Below are 19,908 nucleotides of genomic sequence, written 5' to 3' on the forward strand. Positions count from 1 at the left end.
GGGGGTGTGTGTGTGTGTGTGTGTGCTCTCTTTTGTACACCGTGTCAAATCAGGCTTTCAACTTTTCTTAAGTGCACTTCAAGTGTTGGAAAACAATATGGGTGCAAATACAAGATGACAATCGCAGCTCTCGCACTCTCATCTCAATTCTCGACCTAATGGGGCTCTAAACTCGATTCCTAGCCATTTCCTCTGGTCTCTAGGGTCTACGCTACGTCGTTCAACTTGCTCAAGGTCAAATGGGGCCTGCTGGTTAGCCTATGGCTCCAAGTGTGTTAAATATGCTGATATGAGTGTCAACACTATGCCTGGCCATTTGGCTGCAATTTCTAGGGTTAAATTTGCCTATAAGGCTTTCGGTGAATTCTCCTGTTGTGGATTGTACTCTCTATCGTCCTGTGCACACTAATTTTGTCAATTTTGATGTGTCAAAATCTGGCCCGATTCTGAGATGTTTGATTCTGTATGGTTCGATTATGGGAAATCTGATTCTAGAAATCAGACATGGTGCGTCCGATTGGAGAGGTCACGCTGGTCCGATTTGAGTGTGTCTATTTGCGAAAATCGAACAGGGTGGTCCAAGTGTCCAATTTTCAAAATCGGACAAGATCAAATCCAAGTATTGGAGTGTCCCATGTTAGTTGGTCCGATTCTAGTGGTCTAATTTTTGTGTGTCCGATCCCCTAGTCCAATTTTGAGCATCCGAATCAGACGAGTCCCATGTGCCCAATCAGACGGGTTTTTAGGGTGTCTAAGTCTGATGATCGGACCGTCCGATTCTGAAAATCGGATGCCTGTAGATCACATCTGATTCCACCGGCACGTAAACAACGGGAACGAAAATCGCTTCGTGCCAACGATTTTTGGCCACGTCCACTAGCAAGATTCACCAAGATCAAAGGTTAGATGCATAGAAAGATTTCTACACACCTGATCCAAGCAATAAACTCCTGTGGCCTTCGATAGATTCATTGGAAGCACCAAGTCCTGCACAAGCTCTCAAGCTCTCAAGCTCTCTCTCCCTCTCTCTCTCTCTTTTTTTCGTAAAACCTCTCTCTCTCTCTCTCTCTCTCTCTCTCTCTCTCTCTCTCTCTCTCTACAGGATGAAGATGGACTAGTAGCAGAACATTTCTCACATGCTTGTGACATATTAGCACCCATATTAGCACATATGTTCAATAGAGCAATATGTGAAGGTTTCCCTATGAGTTGGTCAGACAATACTATAATTCTGCTATTTAAAAGTGGTAATCCCCTGAATCCTAGCAACTACAGGACTATCATGATTACTCTGGCCAGGATATATGGATCTATATTGGAACATGAACTCAGTGAGTGGGTTGAAATGCAAGGCAAGAGAGCACAAGGACAGGCAGGTTTTAGACGAGGATATACCACACTGGACCATATTCTCACACTTAGAGCCATTATTGAGGGTCGAACCTGAGACAAGAGGATCTATTGTTGCTTTGTAGACTTTCGCAAAGCTTTTGATACAGTGCCTCGTACACGCATCATGCAGAGATTACAGGACATTGGAGTACCACAGGGTATACGATGGGGTGTCTATGCATTATATGAGGCAGTGACAAGTCATGTATGAGCACCTGGGGGGCTATCAGAGAGGATTGACAGTACCATAGGAGTGAAACAAGGATGTCCACTTTCACCCACATTGTTTGGTCTATACATAGATGAAGTGTCTGATTACATAGACCAAGGAGGAGGAGCTAGAGCCAACCTGGTAGGGGTGCTGATACTGATATTACTGTATGCATATGATATTGTTCTCATTTCAGATTCACCGGAGGAATTGCAGTGCCATCTAGATGCTTTGCACATCTTCTGTAGAGATAAAGACCTCACAGTGGACCTTGGGAAGACCAAATCCATGATTTTCAATACTTCAGCAGCATGGGTGACTAGATCTATGTACCAGTTCACATTTGGGGGAGACATACTGGAGCATGTGAGGAAATATGTCTATTTGGGAGTCACCTTCTCTGGCCCACGTTTTTCGTTGAGAGGGGTATCAGAGGCACGTCTGGCATGTGGATACGCAGCACTAGGGACACTCGAGAGTCAATGTGCTCACATACAATTCCAAGAGCCCCACACCAAACTCTAGTTGTTTGACACCCTAGTCACACTGGCATTACTATATGGAGCAGAGATATGGGGTTGCAACTTGTACCACAGGCGTCTTAGCCCACTCATTGATCAGATTGGAGTAGAGAGGGATTATTATGATGGTTGGGATAGCATGTAAAGGCCATTGATCATGATGATAGCACGTATGATTAGGAGTAAGCCCTCCACTCCACATCCCATTGTCAGAGCAGAGCTAGGGGTAGCACCTATAGTTACGGAGGCACTCATCAGGGCAGTGAGCTTTTGGCACAGACTATGGGAACTTCCACGCCATAGATACTCAAGATTGGCACTAACCTCATCTAGACAACTAGCAGCAGGAGGCGAGAAGAATTGTTGGTTTTCATAGATGACTATTTGGATGAGCCTACATGGTTTGGATATTGACTGTCTTCCACCTTTGGATTATAGCCTTGACTACCCTACACTTTCTCTCAGCCGATCAAAGTTGAACTAGGTGATCAGAGCTGATATCTTGAGGATTGAGACAGCAAGGACATGGATCCATCCACCACTCCCTCCAAGATCGAGGATGGAGTTCTACAAGAGTCATTTCTTATGTCTCTCTGATGATGGTTTCACTATTCGGCCAGCATATATGGGCACCCATCTCTCCCATAGCGTACAGGTTGCTATCGGACAGATTCGCACCTCTTCACATAGGCTTCAGATGGAGATAGGCAGATGGACAAATACCCTAGCAGAGGATAGGACTTGCCAGCTTTGTGGTCGAGAGCCTAAGACAAAGGAGCACTATATATGCACATGCACAATATACTATGACATACGAGGACGGTACCACTGCCTCTTCTGTGATGGATTTGGACCCCTTCGTCATGACATGGAGTACAAGGACGAGAGATGCCTAGGTCTCTTCCTCCTGGAGCTCGAGAGGTGCCGAACTGTACTACTACGAGACAGGAGGCCAGCTCACCCAGAGGGACACACACAAAGAGCAGTGACTGACTTCTTCTACAAAGCCGACCCTATTGACACTACTAGCCTAGAAAAGATAGAGCCACCCCGCCAGACACCTTACAGGCCACACCGTGGAGTCACATTGGATAGAGCCATTTCCCTTCGTTGAGCACGACGACCCCATCTACCAGGACCACGTCCGAGGAGGCCACACCACAGTCGGATTAGAGCCATTATCACGAGACACCGTAGACTCACCACCATCATAGTTGAGATCATGTGCAGGACTTAAGATCAGCTACAGCCCATAGTCCCCACCACACTTTTGTACATGGTTCTATCAGATCTGGTTCTCCTTTCCTTTCCTTTTCTTTTCTATCGATGGAACAACACTACACATGGTTCAACCCTAGTATAGTCCCATTGTATAGTTATTTTCAGTATTGTTTCATAGGCCACCCACTTATTTGTAATGTTATCTTTTCCTTTACTGATGAGATGACATTAGACATGGATGTACTCTGGATTTTGTCTCATAGGCCACATTGGCCTTATGTAGACGTTAATATATCTTTCTTTCTTTCTTCTTTCTCTACTGTTGAACCTAAAAATAAGGTCTCTCTTTGCCTCCTAGGGTCTTCCCTTGTTGGACTCAACCTTAATCTACCCGATCACTCACCATGTGATTCTAATACCTCTAAGCACTCCTTTTTCCCATTTTTCTCCCTATTTAGGCCTGTTCAATAGCAGAAACCCTAAAGCTTTTTCCTTCGATTTCTTGGTCCTATCCTACTCTAAATGCAACAAAAATAAAAAACAAATAACTGAAATGCTTCCTCCTACTTGCCTAATTATCAAAAAACCAAAATACTTGTTGCAAAGATTATAAACCCAAAATCTCCTACCTATCTCAAGCTCCGGTTCGGAGATGAAACCCTTACTTCGTCACTCGATTTGAGACGTGCAAGTGCTCAAGCTTGAATTTGTTGGTCCCAGCAATGAAACCAAAATGTAGAGGCGAGCTCACGCTCAACCGCCAATATCCACGAACTGCTTATTATTCAAGCGAACACCTATGGCTATCTCTCACCTAGCCAACGCACCTTCGATTCTACCGGGGTGTAGTGAGCTTACCTTAATGCCCAAATGAGTTGCCTCCTCCCTCAAGTACACCAATAGCTCCACGATTCGTGATGCGAGCTTGAGCAATCTTAAGCCTCCACCTTCAAGCTCCATCCTCCATAGTCACGCATGAGACAAGAGAAGAGAAGAGAAGAGAAGAGGAGAGAAGATGATGGAGAGCTTCTTCTCCTTGATTCCTCACCCTCACACACTCACTCCCTCACACTCTCACACTCCCTCTCTCAAGCACACACAAGCAAGCAAGGAGAGAAGAAGAGAAGAAGATGAGTCCACTTTGCCACACACCAAAGAATAAGCTCTTCATTCACTTTTCAACTTTATATACAAAACCCTAAATCTCTTTTGTGCGGTCATCCCTTTATCCCCTTTTTTACATGGCCGGCTGTGGCATAGGCCCTCTTTTCTATTGTCCTCCTATCTTCCTAGCTTCCTTCTTACCACCCATCAACCTTTACAATTTGCACAGGAAGGAGCCTGGCGCTCTTTTACAAAAAGTTTTAGGAGCGCCTTGCATTTAAAAATGTGCTTTTGCCTTTGAATTAGCTTTTGAGGCCGCCCTTGCTCTTTCAGTCCTTTCACTTCTTACTTCTTCCATTGTGTCCGATTTCCTTCTGGGCCGCCTCTTTTAGCTCCCGACTTGCGCTTTTCCTATTTTTCCGCTTTCTTCTTGTGCTAAGACTAACATTAAGCATGCCTCGCTAAGCATACTGTAAAGTAGCTCCTAAATTGTCCTATTCATGCCATACCATTCTGAGGTGGGATGTGCGGGGCGTTCAACTGACGCTTAATACCCCTCTCGTCACAAAACTACTCAAAGGCTTTAGAGACATATTTATCCCCATTATTTGACCTTAAGTATTTTAGCCTATACCTAGACTGGTTCTCAACTAAGACAAGCCAATGCTGAAATGTAGCAAAGACTTCCAACTTCTACTTAATAGTCATCAATGAAGGTAACAAAATACTTCTCACCGCCTAACAACTTGCAGGGCATGAAACCAAATACATCCGAATGAACGAGAGTCAATGGCTCACCCATACGTGTCATACCAAACTTTTTATGCATATTACATGCCTACCTGTCATATAAACAATGATCATAAGACTCAAAGCACTTAGAGTCAAGGGAGGGAAGATACTGCTACAAAAATGAGTGAGCATTTTCATTCCTTGCAAGGACATATGCCCAAGGCGACAATGACAAAGAGATACATGTGGAATTGCATCCACTACCAAAACATAGTCAACTGACCCAGATATAAGCAAGAGGTAGAGAGTATTAGACTTAGCACCACAACAATGATAAGATTTCCACATATAATCTTCCATGAAGAATCACTAAAAGAAACTACACAACCTACATCATGCAAAGTGCCAACAAAGATAAGGCTCTTTGTGAGAGCCAATACATGACGTACATCATGAAGTGTAAACATGCAACCTAAACCAAATTGCAGCTAGATATCACCAATACCAACTATCTCTAGTGCCAGGTCATTACCCAAACAAATAGGTCCAGTCAAACTTCGATAGGAGTGGAACAACTCTCTATGAGGAGTCACATGAAAGGAAGCCCCTAAATCTATTGGCCAACACTGAGTGTACCTTGACAAAGCATCAATCAGCTAGGAAGTATTAAGAGAAGAAGTTGCACTATAAAATCATTATCCAAATCAGTCTAGACGACAAACTGTCAAATGGAGGTGATTGCTCACATAAATAGTGTAGTAAATTGCAATTACAGCATACTGAAAATGAAGTACAACAGTAAAAAATCAATCCCAAAGAGGGGCAATCACTGAGATAAGACAATCTGAAATTTCTGGGGAATAGCTCCAACTAGCACTGAGTGAATATGTGACTAGCACCGAGAACTGTCAAAGGATCAGTGTATCAGACCAAGATTCATCCCATAGGCAACATGCATAAAGTACGTCTCATGGATAACAGAAGAGACCAACCAAAGGCACAACAGACTTAGCAATGTAATGGAAGCTCAATACATAACCAACCAAGATGCATACATCACTGGCAATATCATGACAGAGATAGGTGCCGGCCCAAAAATAATATTAAATCAGCCCACTAAGCATCAACTACATACATAAAGCATAACGAGAGCATGTACATATCACCAAGTCCTGTGGATAATAGAAGAGACCACAACCACAAGCACAATGGACTAAGCAATGTAATGGAAGCCAGATACATAACCAACCAAGATGCATACATCACTCACAATATTGTGACAGAGATAGGTGCCGGCCCAAAAGTAATGTCAAATCAGTCCACAAAGCATCAATTGCATATATAAAGCATGACGAGAGCATGTACATGTCACCAAAACCAAAATGCTTAATGTAACATCCAAGTGTCACGAAGTGGCTCCCACTGGAACAAAAGTCGGAATCCCAGACAAGCAAACAAAGCTCAAAAAACATCATGTGGAAGGCATCCATACATCCAAGATCCAAGTAGCATATATCTGAGAGCATCTGACCCAAGTAACTTGCAAAGCTCTTACTGGAGCATCAAATAACTATACATAACAATGAATGACAGCCAATGTCAAGATTCAAAGCTCCAATCTCAGCTCAAAAGCAATCCGAGAGCATAACCAAGCATGTAAGTTCAATGTATACCCCAATGTAGCATCCAAAGTGCTTGGGAAGCATCAACAAGCAATAGGCATGAAGTTTCTATGACAAAATAGCATTCAGCCTTGCTTATTACAGAGGTAAAAAACCTCTATAAAACTGAGCAAGTGAGTGCTCAAATCAGTCCCATAGCATTCCAATACATTGGCATAACATCCATAGATAATTTGGCATCAAATAGACATCCCGGGATGCATAAGTGACCTCTAGACAATGAATGAAGTGCTGTCCTGAACTATATGACAGCAAACTATCACAAACTGTGAATAAATGGTTGATCCTAGGAGCTTCAAATGATGTGTAAGATGACAAGACCAATGTTAGAGAAGATTTCAAAGGTTACCAAGTGCCGGGAGCAGTGCCAAGAGCTGAGGATGGGGCTGAGACTGTCAGAACATGGGCAGCAGCAATAGGTGCAATTCACGTAGTTGTTGTTGCTCCTGCTGATGGTACCAAGGCTTAGAAGCAGCATTCTAAGGTGCTCAAATGAGCTGAGTGATGCCCTAGAACAAGCTTCAAAAGGTGGGAAGAAAAACGATGGAACGACTCTTGTATGAGCTATGTCATGCTGCGTGTCATCTCTAGTGCATACATAGCCATTTGTACCTACTTTCGTTTCATCAAACCACTCTCCATATGGTGTCATGTGATTTTATGCTCCTGAATCAATATACCATATGTCATCCGATTTCTCCTACTGAGTAGCCTTGTTCTGTACATAAGTCATGGCAAATAACCTATCACCACTCTCATGCTCTACATGACTGGACAAGGCATAGTGACCCTGTTGTCTGCCTCTTTGATTTGCTTGCTTTTTCCAACATTCTTTAGTAATGTGGCCATACTTGCCACAATAGTGACAATCCTTATCCTTGTCAAAATCAAGCTTTCTACCTCAGAAAAACATCATATGCTTCAGACATACATTAGTTTCATACTTTTAACGTATGTTCCTTATAATGATTAACCCACTTTGTGTATCCATAGTATCCCAAAACATCGTTTCAGCCTGCCCGAATTTTCTTTTTCACCTTCCTTTCTTCTTTCTTCTTCTCACACCTTCTTTCTCCTTTTCTTTCTCTTTCATCTTCACCCACATTGAAGCTTCAAGCCTCCGACTTCAAGATGTATGCTTAGTGGCAATATGCCTTTTAAGTTTTCAATATCTATCCACATTGTAACCCTCTTACTCACTCAATGCTCATTGTTTATAACTCAATGCGTTATGTTCTTCAATCTTGTAATGATCATGTATGATGTGACGTGTTCATGTGACATGTCAACGTGGAGCTGCAGTACTGCTACTGTGGTGGTATGTTTATCTCAAGGATAGAGCCAGGTAGGCATCATCCACCCCTACTCTAGTGGGCTTGTCTGATATAGCAAACCTTGAAACCAGAGGTGCTTGGAGAGAGAGTCTGTCAAAGTAGTTAGTTTTACTTCTCTGTGCCCAAATGTGTAGCATGTTAATCATAGAGATGATGGCCATCATGCCATGCCATTAAGAATGACAAGGTTTTTTACTTCTATGCCCAGAAGATGTCTCCAATATCATGTGCCGGGCATGTGCCATTTGTTGCATCCTGTGAGATCCTATTAAGGCTTACCTATTCTAAGTGCATCTCCTCATATTACAAGCTCTAACATCAGGCAACCAGCTTGCCTCCTATACTGAAGAACTCCATGAAGTCTGCATGGAGGTATGGCAACTCATTTCTTGTGGTAGCATATCTGGGCTGGAGCAAAGTAACATACCACAATATAGATGTCTTTGGACCTCACAGTCCTAACTCAGATTCACATTCCTCATCTCGTCTAAGTATTTGTATCGACCATATATGGAGCTTATAGTCAACCCTGCACATGTCAAGTGTCAGATGTCTGCATTACTTGGAGACTTAAAATTGTTTGTGCAGACTCCCTTATTTTCTGTGTTGGATAAAGATTGAGGTGAGAAATAATGTCTTTTTTCCAATTTCTTCTAAACAAAGAGAGAGGCCCTCGTATTGAGTGCTGGTTTCATCTTATGAGCTTGCTTCTGTGTATGATGCCACTGTGTCAGCCCATATAAATCAACTTCAACAGCAGCTTTGCTCAAAATCCCTGGCTGACAAATGCCGTTTTTCGTAGAAACTTTAACAATTCATGGCAGGTTTAGATTAAGCTTACCGAGTGTATGGCTCCAATTCTAGCACAAGCCAGCATTGTGCAAGGCAACTCTGGAATCATTGGCATGTAAATGCACACTCTATCACCCTTGCCCACACCTTTGGCACGAAGAAAGTTGGCAACCTGTAACAAGGATGAGTATTACTAACATCTGATGAAGTTGGAGGAGCACAACAAAGCATCCTCCAGTTATTTTTTTGGATTGCAATGGATAAAACAACTCTGATGTTAGCTTTTCAACGCACTCATAAGCCATTATATCAATGACAGAAATTTGATTGCCTTGAACAGAAGGAAAGGTCATATGGACATGTTTAAACCATCACTTGTCATTTCCTAATAGAATTACCTGACAGGTATATTCCAGCAAATCACTGTAAGTTAAGCATGAATCCTGGCCAACATCATTTCCTTCCCATAGAAAAGCCGATCGATGGCCTTTTCCAGCTAGAACATGGCGATCAAGTGCATTATAGCATGCATTTGTGTAGCCTCCTCGAAACCACTGACTCAAAAGAAAGTGGGTGCGTAAGAAGGTTGCAGAATATTAGCAAGCATCTAAATAATTACTAAAACCCCATTCACGCTGCATCATTAGGCAAGCTATCAAATTCAGGAAAAGAGAAGCCCACCTCCACATAGACAGGGCCCTTTCTCTTATCAAAATTGAATTGACACAGAGGTCCATTGGTATCCCATGATTTCTTCCAGTACAAAGTTTCTGCAAATCTGCTCCAAAAAGCATCTGGATTCTGGATTGACTTCCGATACATGTATTCATACTGCAGCAAGAATTGAAGTATTATTTAGTCAAACTTTTTCTTTTTTACGTCTAAGAACAGAGAATTCTATTATGAAAAACATCTCGTTGAAAATAATTGTTTCTGTAAGTTATAAAGTACAAGGCACCTGATCATAGAATACAATAACAGTGAGAAATCAAGGGAGAGAGACTCCTCCTTAGTTTATCTATTGCTTAGTGAAACTGTTGGTGTCTAATATGAGAAGCTCAAGTCTAGAATATACTGCCGAATGTCAATATGAATATTGTGTTTACTGAGTAATTAAACCCTGTTTCTCGCTAGTATGCCATTCCTCGATTGTTGCGAAATAATTTTTTTGAATTACTTCAACAACTCCTCTATTCAGTTTTTTCCAAGAGCCTGAATTCGTACGATTGAAGGAATGTCCTGATCGTAAGATGATGATTGATAGTGTAATTGAACAGAAAGACAGTTAAAAGGACTAAGACCGAACTCATATGATTGAATTTCAATGTCTTGATTGGTTGCTGGAGTAATTTAACAGAAAGACTGTTGACATGGACTAAGACATTAGCTTGCAACAAACTTCTACGCTTGAATGATTCACCGGAAGCTTCTGGCCTTCTGCACTGATGAATTGAATTGATACCTGCTCTCTAGAAGAGATATGGGGACTGTGCTGTGGAAGACATCTTGGGACAATCACGAGCTGTTTCTCATTTGGGTCTTCTTGTTGGCCGCAAGGGGCTCTGAGCAACGATTCGGAGGCAGGATAATTGCCTTGGGTGAGATGGGAGAGCGTGATCTGCAGCCTCCTATTCGAGGTTTCTTCACGCTTCTTCCTGAGGTCGATGATATTCATGGTTGTTTGGAAGGATAGAGGATGCCAATTCAAGCTCTGAGTTGTGTGTGATAGACGATGATCATCGCCACACCGGGTTGATGGACTAAGGCAGGCACGTGCTTCCTACGTGTTGTCACCTCTTCCATTTTCTCTCTCTTTTCTAGCCATAGGTATATTCTTATAGCTTCTATAGCCTTACGCCCCTTTACCCTTCTCCACAAAGCCAACACCACATATCTAATGGGTCACAAGTAGCTAATGGGTCACAAGTAGCACCGCAAGTCTGACAAACCATCCACAAAATAAGATGAAACAAGTAAATATAAGGCACTGTTGTTAAAGCTTCTATTGAAGGGGCAAGCTTTGCCTCCTCACGGGACTGCATGCATATAAACCAAAGAATTTAATGAATAATATGAATTCTCTTTTTTGCTATCAGAAATTAATTAATGTTTTAGAAATGTATAATTCTATCAAAATATATGATAAAGAATGGTCAGATGTTATTCATAATGCTTTTTGTTTTTTTCTTTTAGACAAAGCCCAACAACGTGAGTTGCGACAACATCTTGAGCCGATGCTTGAGAGGCATCGCATATCTAGCTAGGTTTGGGTGGGGATAGGCGACTGTTGGCTCCCAACTATCCCCCTATAATCCCCACAATGTAAATTACAACAACATCATGAGCATTTGCTTGAGAGGCACCACAAAGCTAGCTAGGTGCAACTGGGAGCAAGGTGCTAAACCCCCACCCCCGCCCCCCCCCCCCCCCCAACCTAGCTTGAGTTGACAAACCCCCTATCCCCAACCAAGGGACCATTAATGCCTTGCTCTCAACTCAGTCTCAACTGCACCTAGCTAGATATGTGATGCCTCTCAAGCGAACACACATGATATTGAACACTTAGAAAAACAAGGGAAAAGAACCCTTTTTCCCACATCGAAAAATGGCAACAAGCTCATGACATGTGGTAAAATGGGATCAATCACTTTACAAGCTCCAACAAGTAATAAGGTTAGCAACTCAACTACTAGGACACTTGGCACTCTAAACATTGTGCTCACAAGTTCAAGTCTTAGATTGAGGGGCTCAATGGTAGCCAACGCTCACACACAACAAAGTTGAGATGAGCCCAGTCACAATAAGTAACTCATGCCAAAATGGCAACATATTTTTCACTTTCCTTAACTTGCAAGCTTCCCCAATGATGATGTGGCTCAATTTCGTGACCATATTGTTCTTGTCGAGCTTTTCTAACTTTGCCAAACTAAGAAGGAGACTTCTTAAATCTTACCTTAATATATCTCCTTCAAGTTACCCCAAAACATTACCATGTGACAACACATTTCTTGTGTTGAAGGAGGTAGAACATAAGATGCATGCATGTCTTTGACAATACCATTTGTGGTTGCAAAAATGTGTGTCCTACTCACCATTTCCTTCTTCTTCTTCTTCATTCCCCCTCTACACTCTCTTGTCTTGAAGCTCAATATGTCTACATCAATCCCTCCTTAACCAAATCTATCCCTTTTCCCATCAAGCATCCACATTAAGGAAAAATATTGTTAGATGTGCTCATGTTAATGCAATTCCTTGGATATAAAATGTGTTAATATGTGTCACAAGAGATGCATAGCAGAGGGTTTGAAGTCATGCATTTGATGAACTAAATCCACACTCAAATCACTCAGGTATGACACCAATGGCATTAATAAATTTCCATATTTTGAAGTTTACATGTACTATGAAGTGATTATTCCTTGAGTGTCCACTCATCCCACAAATTTCTCTAGACTGTTATTAAATCTTTAAAATATCGTCAAATCTATCACATTCACATTTTAGAAGTGAAGACTTACTAGTTGATGCTTTAGATTATTCGCATTCTCTTTGCAATCACATCAATTTACAAATAATCAATTTGCAAGTCATAGTGCAATCACGTGAATGTACAAGTCATAATGCAATCATGTCAGTGTACAAGTCCTATAATCACCTCAATTAGAAGTATTCATGCAATCATAGCTAAAGCCATCTATCTCATATGTTTAAAATCATTAGAACTAAACATAGAAAACAATATGCTCCTCAATAGCAACTGGTGCAAGAATATTGAGGCAATGTTGTAGATGAAAACTTCCACTTTTATTTTATTTTTTAAACTAAATCAAAGATTTGGAACTTTTGAGAAAGAAACTAAATTATTTTATATGAATTTAATTTGCATGAAATGTTCTATATATTGTTTAGAAGAGTGAAGTTGATATAAGTTGAAACATGTGTAACTACTATTGAATAACTTATTATTGTTGCCATACAAAGATCCAAGTTCTTGTTTAGACATTAAACTACAAAACTATCATTTGTATTCCTTAGTCTATAAAATTGCAAGTATAGTCTCTCTTTTATCACTTAGCAAGGCACTACCCTTTAGAGATAAACATTTGTAAAGCTCTGCTTTCAACATACAAAAGAATATCAAGTATAGAGTATGTTAATCTCAAGTTGTTCTCATAGATAATATATTTCAAAGAAGTTGTAACACATTTGGCTACTAATAGGACTAGTCTGATTTGAGCATGACATTTGCATTTAGTTCCTAATATGATGAATAGAGTAACATGAATAAATGAAGTCTACAATTCATACAATCAAATGTCTTCTTGCAAATTTCCATTATCAAATCTAAAAATATATTACCCTGTCTTCTTTTTACTTCTCCATTTAGTCCATCTTCTTCTCAAAAATATCAAATTTGAAAACACCTTAGTCAATTTCCTTTTGAAAACTTGTCTACAAAATAGAAAAATATATTAGTTGGACATTTTCTCTTGAATTTTTCTTCAAACACTTGTTTGCATTGTGCAACATGATGTGCTAAAACTTGGTTTAACTTGATCATGTTTGAAGGGGCCACCACACCTATGTAATAAGAAACAATATCACATGACCTCTACTCAATGATATAACCTACAAGTCCATAAATGCAATTTGGAATAAAATATCATGTGAATTGTTAAGTTGAGATATTAATACACACACATTGAATGGTTAGATGTGCATGTAAGGAACTTCAATTCTTATGACTAGTATATGATTGTTGGGAATCACTTGAAGATAGTCAAACCTTAGGTTCCTTGCATGATGTTATACCTCCAAAAAGCATGCACATTACTTCTCCTCACACTATCTCATTGTAAAGCTAACTATCATTGGAAATCAATCGAATATAGTCCCAAAAGTGATGGCCTAGCACTAAGGCTAGTACTCATGAGGTTGTGGATTCAAGTCTTGCAAGGTGCATCACTTGGTTGGATATCCTGTGTTTGCATGGTGTGTTTGCATATGTTTGGGCTTTTTCCCACCATTTGTTCCTCTAGTTAGTAGTGGTACTGAGGAGGAGGGTCCTAGTGCAATCAAGCTATGTTGTTCATTTGGCTTGCAAGCTATCCTATCTACACATAGGAAAACTCTTCACATGACTTTTGCATGCTCTTGACTAATGTTCTTGTCTCCATTGCGGGCTTTCATTGTGTGTACCTTATCTTAAAAAGATTAAATCACATGAATATATCATTGCATGTTGTTACACTTCCAAAAGGTGTGCATATTCCTTCTCTTCATCTTATCTCCTTTTAGCTCTTATATGCAATTTTTCTAAAAGTCCTAATCATACAAATTTTATTAATAGGATATGTAAGAATTTCATATTCACTTAAAAGTGTACTTATACATCAACACTATTGAAACTTTCACATTTTTCTTATCCTTTTATTAGCATTGTCTAAAAGGATACCGTATCATAATGGGTAGGGGGACCTACATGTTCTTGAGTGAAAAGTTTCCACTAGTTAACTAGCAATTTGCACATTTATTCTTTTCTTTTCATTTTTAAAAAGATAATTTATGTTATCAACATCAAAATTAGCACAAGAGGGACAAATAAAAACCAACATAATAGATCATATTTAGATACCTCATATTCACCTTTGGGGAGTGTGGAAGCAATGTTACGACAAAACACACATTGAACCATTTGGAGCTATAATTTGAGAGTCAAATTTGGTGGGGATATAATAATAGCATGGAAAATAGGAAAGGAACTTTGCTACTACATTGCCATTAACTCATTGATAACCATCACTTGTGTTCTTTGAGCACATTTCATTTGTATGTTATAGTAGTAGGGCCAATGACGAACTTGTTTAACAATCCATGTGCTTACATTCTAGCTCTTGCATTTGGCTTTGTAAGATGAAACGTTTCCTTGACTATTGAGGATCATCTCTGAGGCTTTAAAGGAAAGTTCAAGTCCAATATTTGCTTGCTTCAAATCTATAGTTAGAGAAATGAGAGCAAAGATGTCATCTTTAGTAGGGAAGATAGTAATGGCATGGACAACAAGGAAGAAAGTTGGCTTCTACATTGTCATAAAGTATTAATGAACATTGCTTTTTATTTGAGCACATTGTGCTCATATGTGATGGTAGCAACCCAACTTGTTCCACAAGTTCTTGTGCTTAGACTCTAGCTCCTACATGTGACTTTCTAGGATTTGGAATAAACACGTGATTTTAGTAGACAGTGTTGTTTCCAAGCCTATGAAGGCAAGTTGAAGCTACTCCAACTCTATGAATCATGACTTGAAGGTAATAGTGGTCTTCTTTATTCCCTCTAGAAAAACTATTAGTTCTTCCATGTATGCTTTGAGCCATTGGATTCCTACTTTGCCTTTCTAGCTCTTTTTGGCTCTTTTAAGTCCATTATCTTTTGCATTGGCTATATCCCTAGTGGGAAGAACCTCCTTGGGCTGATCTTGCAGATATTAATGGATGGATGCCACCTTGGTGGATCTTGGTGGTGGAGAGATGCTTACCTCAAGAGTATACTTTTATCATGGACACAGAGTTGGAGAAACTTTGGTGTTTGTGGTAGCTTGGTTAAGCTTATCAAGGCCTTTGAGTAGCTTTAACTTAGGAATCTTCAACAATTCAAGGACTTCTTCAACATAAGTGGGATGCTATATTTTTTGACTACGGATTTACCCTTGGAGATGGATGTGTTGGACTCCATAATATGCTCATCTTATTGCCTTTAGAGGGATCCAAGGCACAGATCATGTTCACTTTTACGTTGATCTTTTGTGGATGCTCTTAATGACTTTAATGTTAACAATTTCTTACTACACAAAGTGCTCTCAAATATCTTAACCTCCTCTAGCTCGTCCCTAGACAATTAACTACTATTCTTGGTTCTTATTTTCCTATTATTATGATTAGGGATAGGTTATCCATGTCCCTAAAATGTTTCTCTATCTCTCTTACATTTGCACTCTTCTTTTCTCACCTCTTGCTTCTTCCTTTTCCTTTTCTCTCTGGTTTTATGTTGGTATCCTAGGTGGTCTTAGTAGCTTTAGATTTTTCTCTTGAGAATAAGTGAACTTTGGCAACCCTAGTTTTAAATAGTAGCATTCTAGGATTGATGGTGACCTTCACTATGAGAGTGAGTATAACATTGAAGCTAATGACATTAGTTATATCCTTTTGAGATTTCACTACCATTTTATTGAGAATCATTATCCAATAGCTATTGAAATTTTGGACAATCGCCTCATTTGTCACAAGAACCTCCATAAAGTATTTAAGAATATGGGTCATGTGATGGATGAACAGATGCAAGTGAGGATAGCATGCATTGTTTGGGCCTTGTGAAGAAGATCAAATCCAAAGTTTTTCCAAAGAGAAGGCCATCTTGATTTGCAAAGTGGTATGATTGGTGATAGAAGGATTGATCTTATGTTTGGGGTGACATAAGGGTTGGTCTTGTGTATGGCATAATAATCATAATGATCATTGATGTGCTAAGTGTAGATGTGCTAACCCATCTAACCAAGGGGTCCGTCATCAATGTTTGCATGTGCTGAGCTTGCCATCTCAACATTCCCCCTCAAGCTAAACTATATCTCTGCAACTCCAAGTAAGCTTATCTACATCCAATGCCTTTGTAAAAATGTCAACTATTTGAGCATGTGTACTGACATATACCAAGTCTGAGGTCAGAAGTTCTGGGTTGAGGATGGAAGAACTTGAAGAGGAGTTGATGATGCATTAATGCTTTAAATCTTTAGTACTTGGACAAGATATATTTTCTTGGTTTGGGAGATGACTCAAACTCCAATCAAACCTAAAGTGTTGTCTTGCACTTGAGGATCCAAATGGTGTATAGGCTATGGTGCAAATATTATGTGAGTGCATGTGAATACTTAGGTATTACTTAGTTATTAGAAGATAGCCCTTTTGGTTTCTCATAGTGGTGCTATTAATGGAAAGAAGGGAAAAGGTACTGTTGTTGACAAAAAAAGTACTTTAAAAAGATTTTAAAGATATTAGATAAGGTATATCGTAATTTAATGGCTTAAGAATAAGAGACTTCAATAGTTTTAGTTGCTTCCAGTAAGATTGAACAGAATAGTATCTTCTTCCAATACTTTTCTACCTTGCTTTGTCTAGGGCATTAATGTGATCCAAAGAATACAATGTGCAAGTGATCAAGGGTGACATGTCTAACCGTAGTCAAGGCATGATATCTACCACCATTGCTTGAATTATAGTGATTATCACTATTTGTAGCCCTTTGGTGGGTCTTGTAGGTCGCTATTATAGCTTTGTTCTGGGAAAAGTAAGGGTTGATGAACTCTCTCCACTTCTCATAGTCAAGGTCCTAGGAGGTTGATGGAAGGTATATCCATTTCACTTCCATTTCATTCAGAATCATTATCAAGTGGCTATTGAAAATTTGGACAATGACCTCATTTGTCACAAGAACCTCCATAAAGTATTTAAGAATATGGGTCAAGGGTGCGAAGGTTCCAAGAAGAAGAATAAGTCTGTAAAGAAGATATCAGAGCAAACTATGTGGTGCCTTCGTCTGCTACAAAAGACACTATGACATCACCCATTTCAACTAAGGTGTTGATTGTAGTTTGGCTTACCATAGCTAGAGCACTGTTAATAGTTGCAGGAGCCAAATTTCGAGACATTTGCACACCACAATGAAGCATTAGACTCCCTAATCTCCCCTAATGTTGTGTAGTGTTGCAAAGGGTAGACCCTTACCAAATCGGACTTGTTATACCTTGAATCCTGACACCAATTTTCCAGAAGAAATGTCTCTTGCCTTACCTTCCAATTATCCCTTTAGGGTCTGGTAACAACAACAAGGTCTGCTAAGGTAAGAGAAGTAGCAAGATCTATGGTAGAATCACATGGGCAGACTACTAGGACAACTAGTTGTGATGTAGTTTGCTTGCTCAAGCTGTGCTTGAGGCCAATCCATTTTTGGATCTATTGAGTGACTATTTCAATGGGCATTATGGGCAAGATTTGATATTTTTTGCTCATGATTGGCACACTCTTGACCTCCTCTCCAGTTGCTTCACTCCCTTCTACATCACATATTGTTTGATTGCTTGCTACCCCAAATTGTACTCGTGCTAAAGTGATTGACGCATACATTTCTCCTACTATGATGACACAAGTAATCGCAAGCATAGCTAACATCTTTGGTGTGAGTGCCTTTCTAAGCAAGCTGCAAGTGAGCAAGAATTACTTTGAGACCAAGTTAGACTATGTGAAACCTGGATTGATGCAAGTCTGCAATAAGTGGAAAAGAGTTTGCAATAGTCTCAAGACCTAGGTTTCCTTGCTAATTCCAGATAAAAAGTCATCTCATAGCAAGGTTGCACAACATCTTACGTGGAATTGTCATGCGCCATATTGGCATCAAAAACATTAAGCCCATTTTGTTGAGAATTATTCCAGATCTCTATTTTCATGGCCACTCCATCATCTGACACTAGCAGAAGACTTTACTAACTAAGAAAATTGTTGGCAAGTCATCTTGTGGTGCAAGTGGGGGATGTCTTGGTATTCTTCTTATCATGCGATTGTCACTACACCCTTCCACTTTGAGAGGAAGGAGGCTTTCTTGGACAAGTTGCGGTATGTGAAGGTTGACATTGAAGCTAGCTGTAGACTCAAGATAGACAGTGATGTGAGGAAGGTTGAGCAAGTGGACCACATCCTAAGTGAAGACATGAGCATGTCAGAGATGGTGCAACAAGGGATATATGCTTTTGGACAGTGAAGGGAAAGATGATTATGACCAAATTGGGACATACAACACTCAAATTATCTCTTTAACTATGCTTCTATCCATCATGTTCAAAAAAAAATTTGGGAGGCATTGATGAAGCAACATCAATTGCTCATTATCAAATTTTGCATGAGGTCAAGGTTGTTGATCAGTCAGCATGTTCATCATGTTAATGCCTCGGGTTACAAAAGCATTATATCCTTTGAGTTCTTGTTTCACTGCTCTTTGGGCTAGCATGCGAGTCAACAATAATAGCAATCATACTTGCACTATAGTCATGCATTTGTGAGAGATGTGTTGTGTCCACACATGATGATGATACAATTGAATTTCTTTATGGCTATCAAGTGCCAAAGGACATCACACCTTGAGGGAATTGTTGGGGAAATCCATCACTGTAGCATTGGGGGAGCTTGTAGACTTGATGCATCACAAATCCTGCAGACCTTCTGCAATCTCTTCTTCATCTTCACCCAAATTATTCTCTTATGTACTCCAGTATCATGTTCTTTAGCTTCTATGACACGAGCATCGACTAGGGAATGCTCCATTAGATACTTGACTATCCTTCGAGCTACCCCATGCTCATCTATACCAACCACAACATGAGTTATGATGGAACACCATGTCTTGGTAGTTGAAGCACTAGTGAGTCTTGCAAAAACAGCAAGTTGCTCCTTTGTTTTGGAGTCCAAGACTAATTCAGTCCCAAACCACATTTAGATGCAAGATTAAATGGCCATTTTAGAGAGGGTTTTCTTCAACAACATTGCTGCATCCTTGTGAATGCAAAGTGTAGGAACATCTTGACTTCTACAACTTGCATTTTTCTGATTCCCTCTTGCTTCCCTCTTGGTTGGGAAATTTCCTATTGTAGTTGGATGTGGAATTCACTAGTGGTAAGGCTCTGAATCAGTGACTATCAGTGCAAATTTTGCCATCTAATAAAAATTGGAATTTGGAATCTTGCAAGTCACAAAGATAATCTTGAAGTTAGAAAGGGAAAGTTTGTGACAATAGGCACATGATGCACATAAGATTTTAGATAGAGCTTCTTTTCTAATTGTCAGTTTTGAAAGTGTTTTCCCTTGCCTTTAGAAGTGGGC

The 19,908-nt window shown here is 40.0% G+C and overlaps 1 protein-coding gene across 1 annotated transcript in view; it reads right to left on the bottom strand.

Annotated features, from left to right (window-relative positions):
• LOC148039145 (acetyl-coenzyme A synthetase, chloroplastic/glyoxysomal-like) overlaps positions 1-10,870 on the bottom strand; it is a 73,144-nt gene extending 62,274 nt beyond the window's left edge. Inside the window, exons 1-4 of the mRNA XM_087675033.1 lie at positions 10,452-10,870; positions 9,671-9,820; positions 9,388-9,543; positions 9,039-9,161 (exon numbers count right to left, since the gene is read on the bottom strand). Of these exons, the coding sequence (XP_087531159.1) occupies positions 9,039-9,161; positions 9,388-9,543; positions 9,671-9,820; positions 10,452-10,664 (642 nt within the window). The 5' untranslated portion in view covers positions 10,665-10,870. The remainder of the gene's footprint in view (positions 1-9,038; positions 9,162-9,387; positions 9,544-9,670; positions 9,821-10,451) is intronic.
• Between the last annotated feature and the right edge of the window lie 9,038 nt (positions 10,871-19,908).

The sequence above is a fragment of the Lygodium microphyllum genome, chromosome 3, assembly GCF_053477565.2.
Source record: "Lygodium microphyllum isolate KBCC chromosome 3, Lygodium_microphyllum_v1.1.10, whole genome shotgun sequence".
In the NCBI taxonomy this organism is placed as follows: domain Eukaryota; kingdom Viridiplantae; phylum Streptophyta; class Polypodiopsida; order Schizaeales; family Lygodiaceae; genus Lygodium; species Lygodium microphyllum.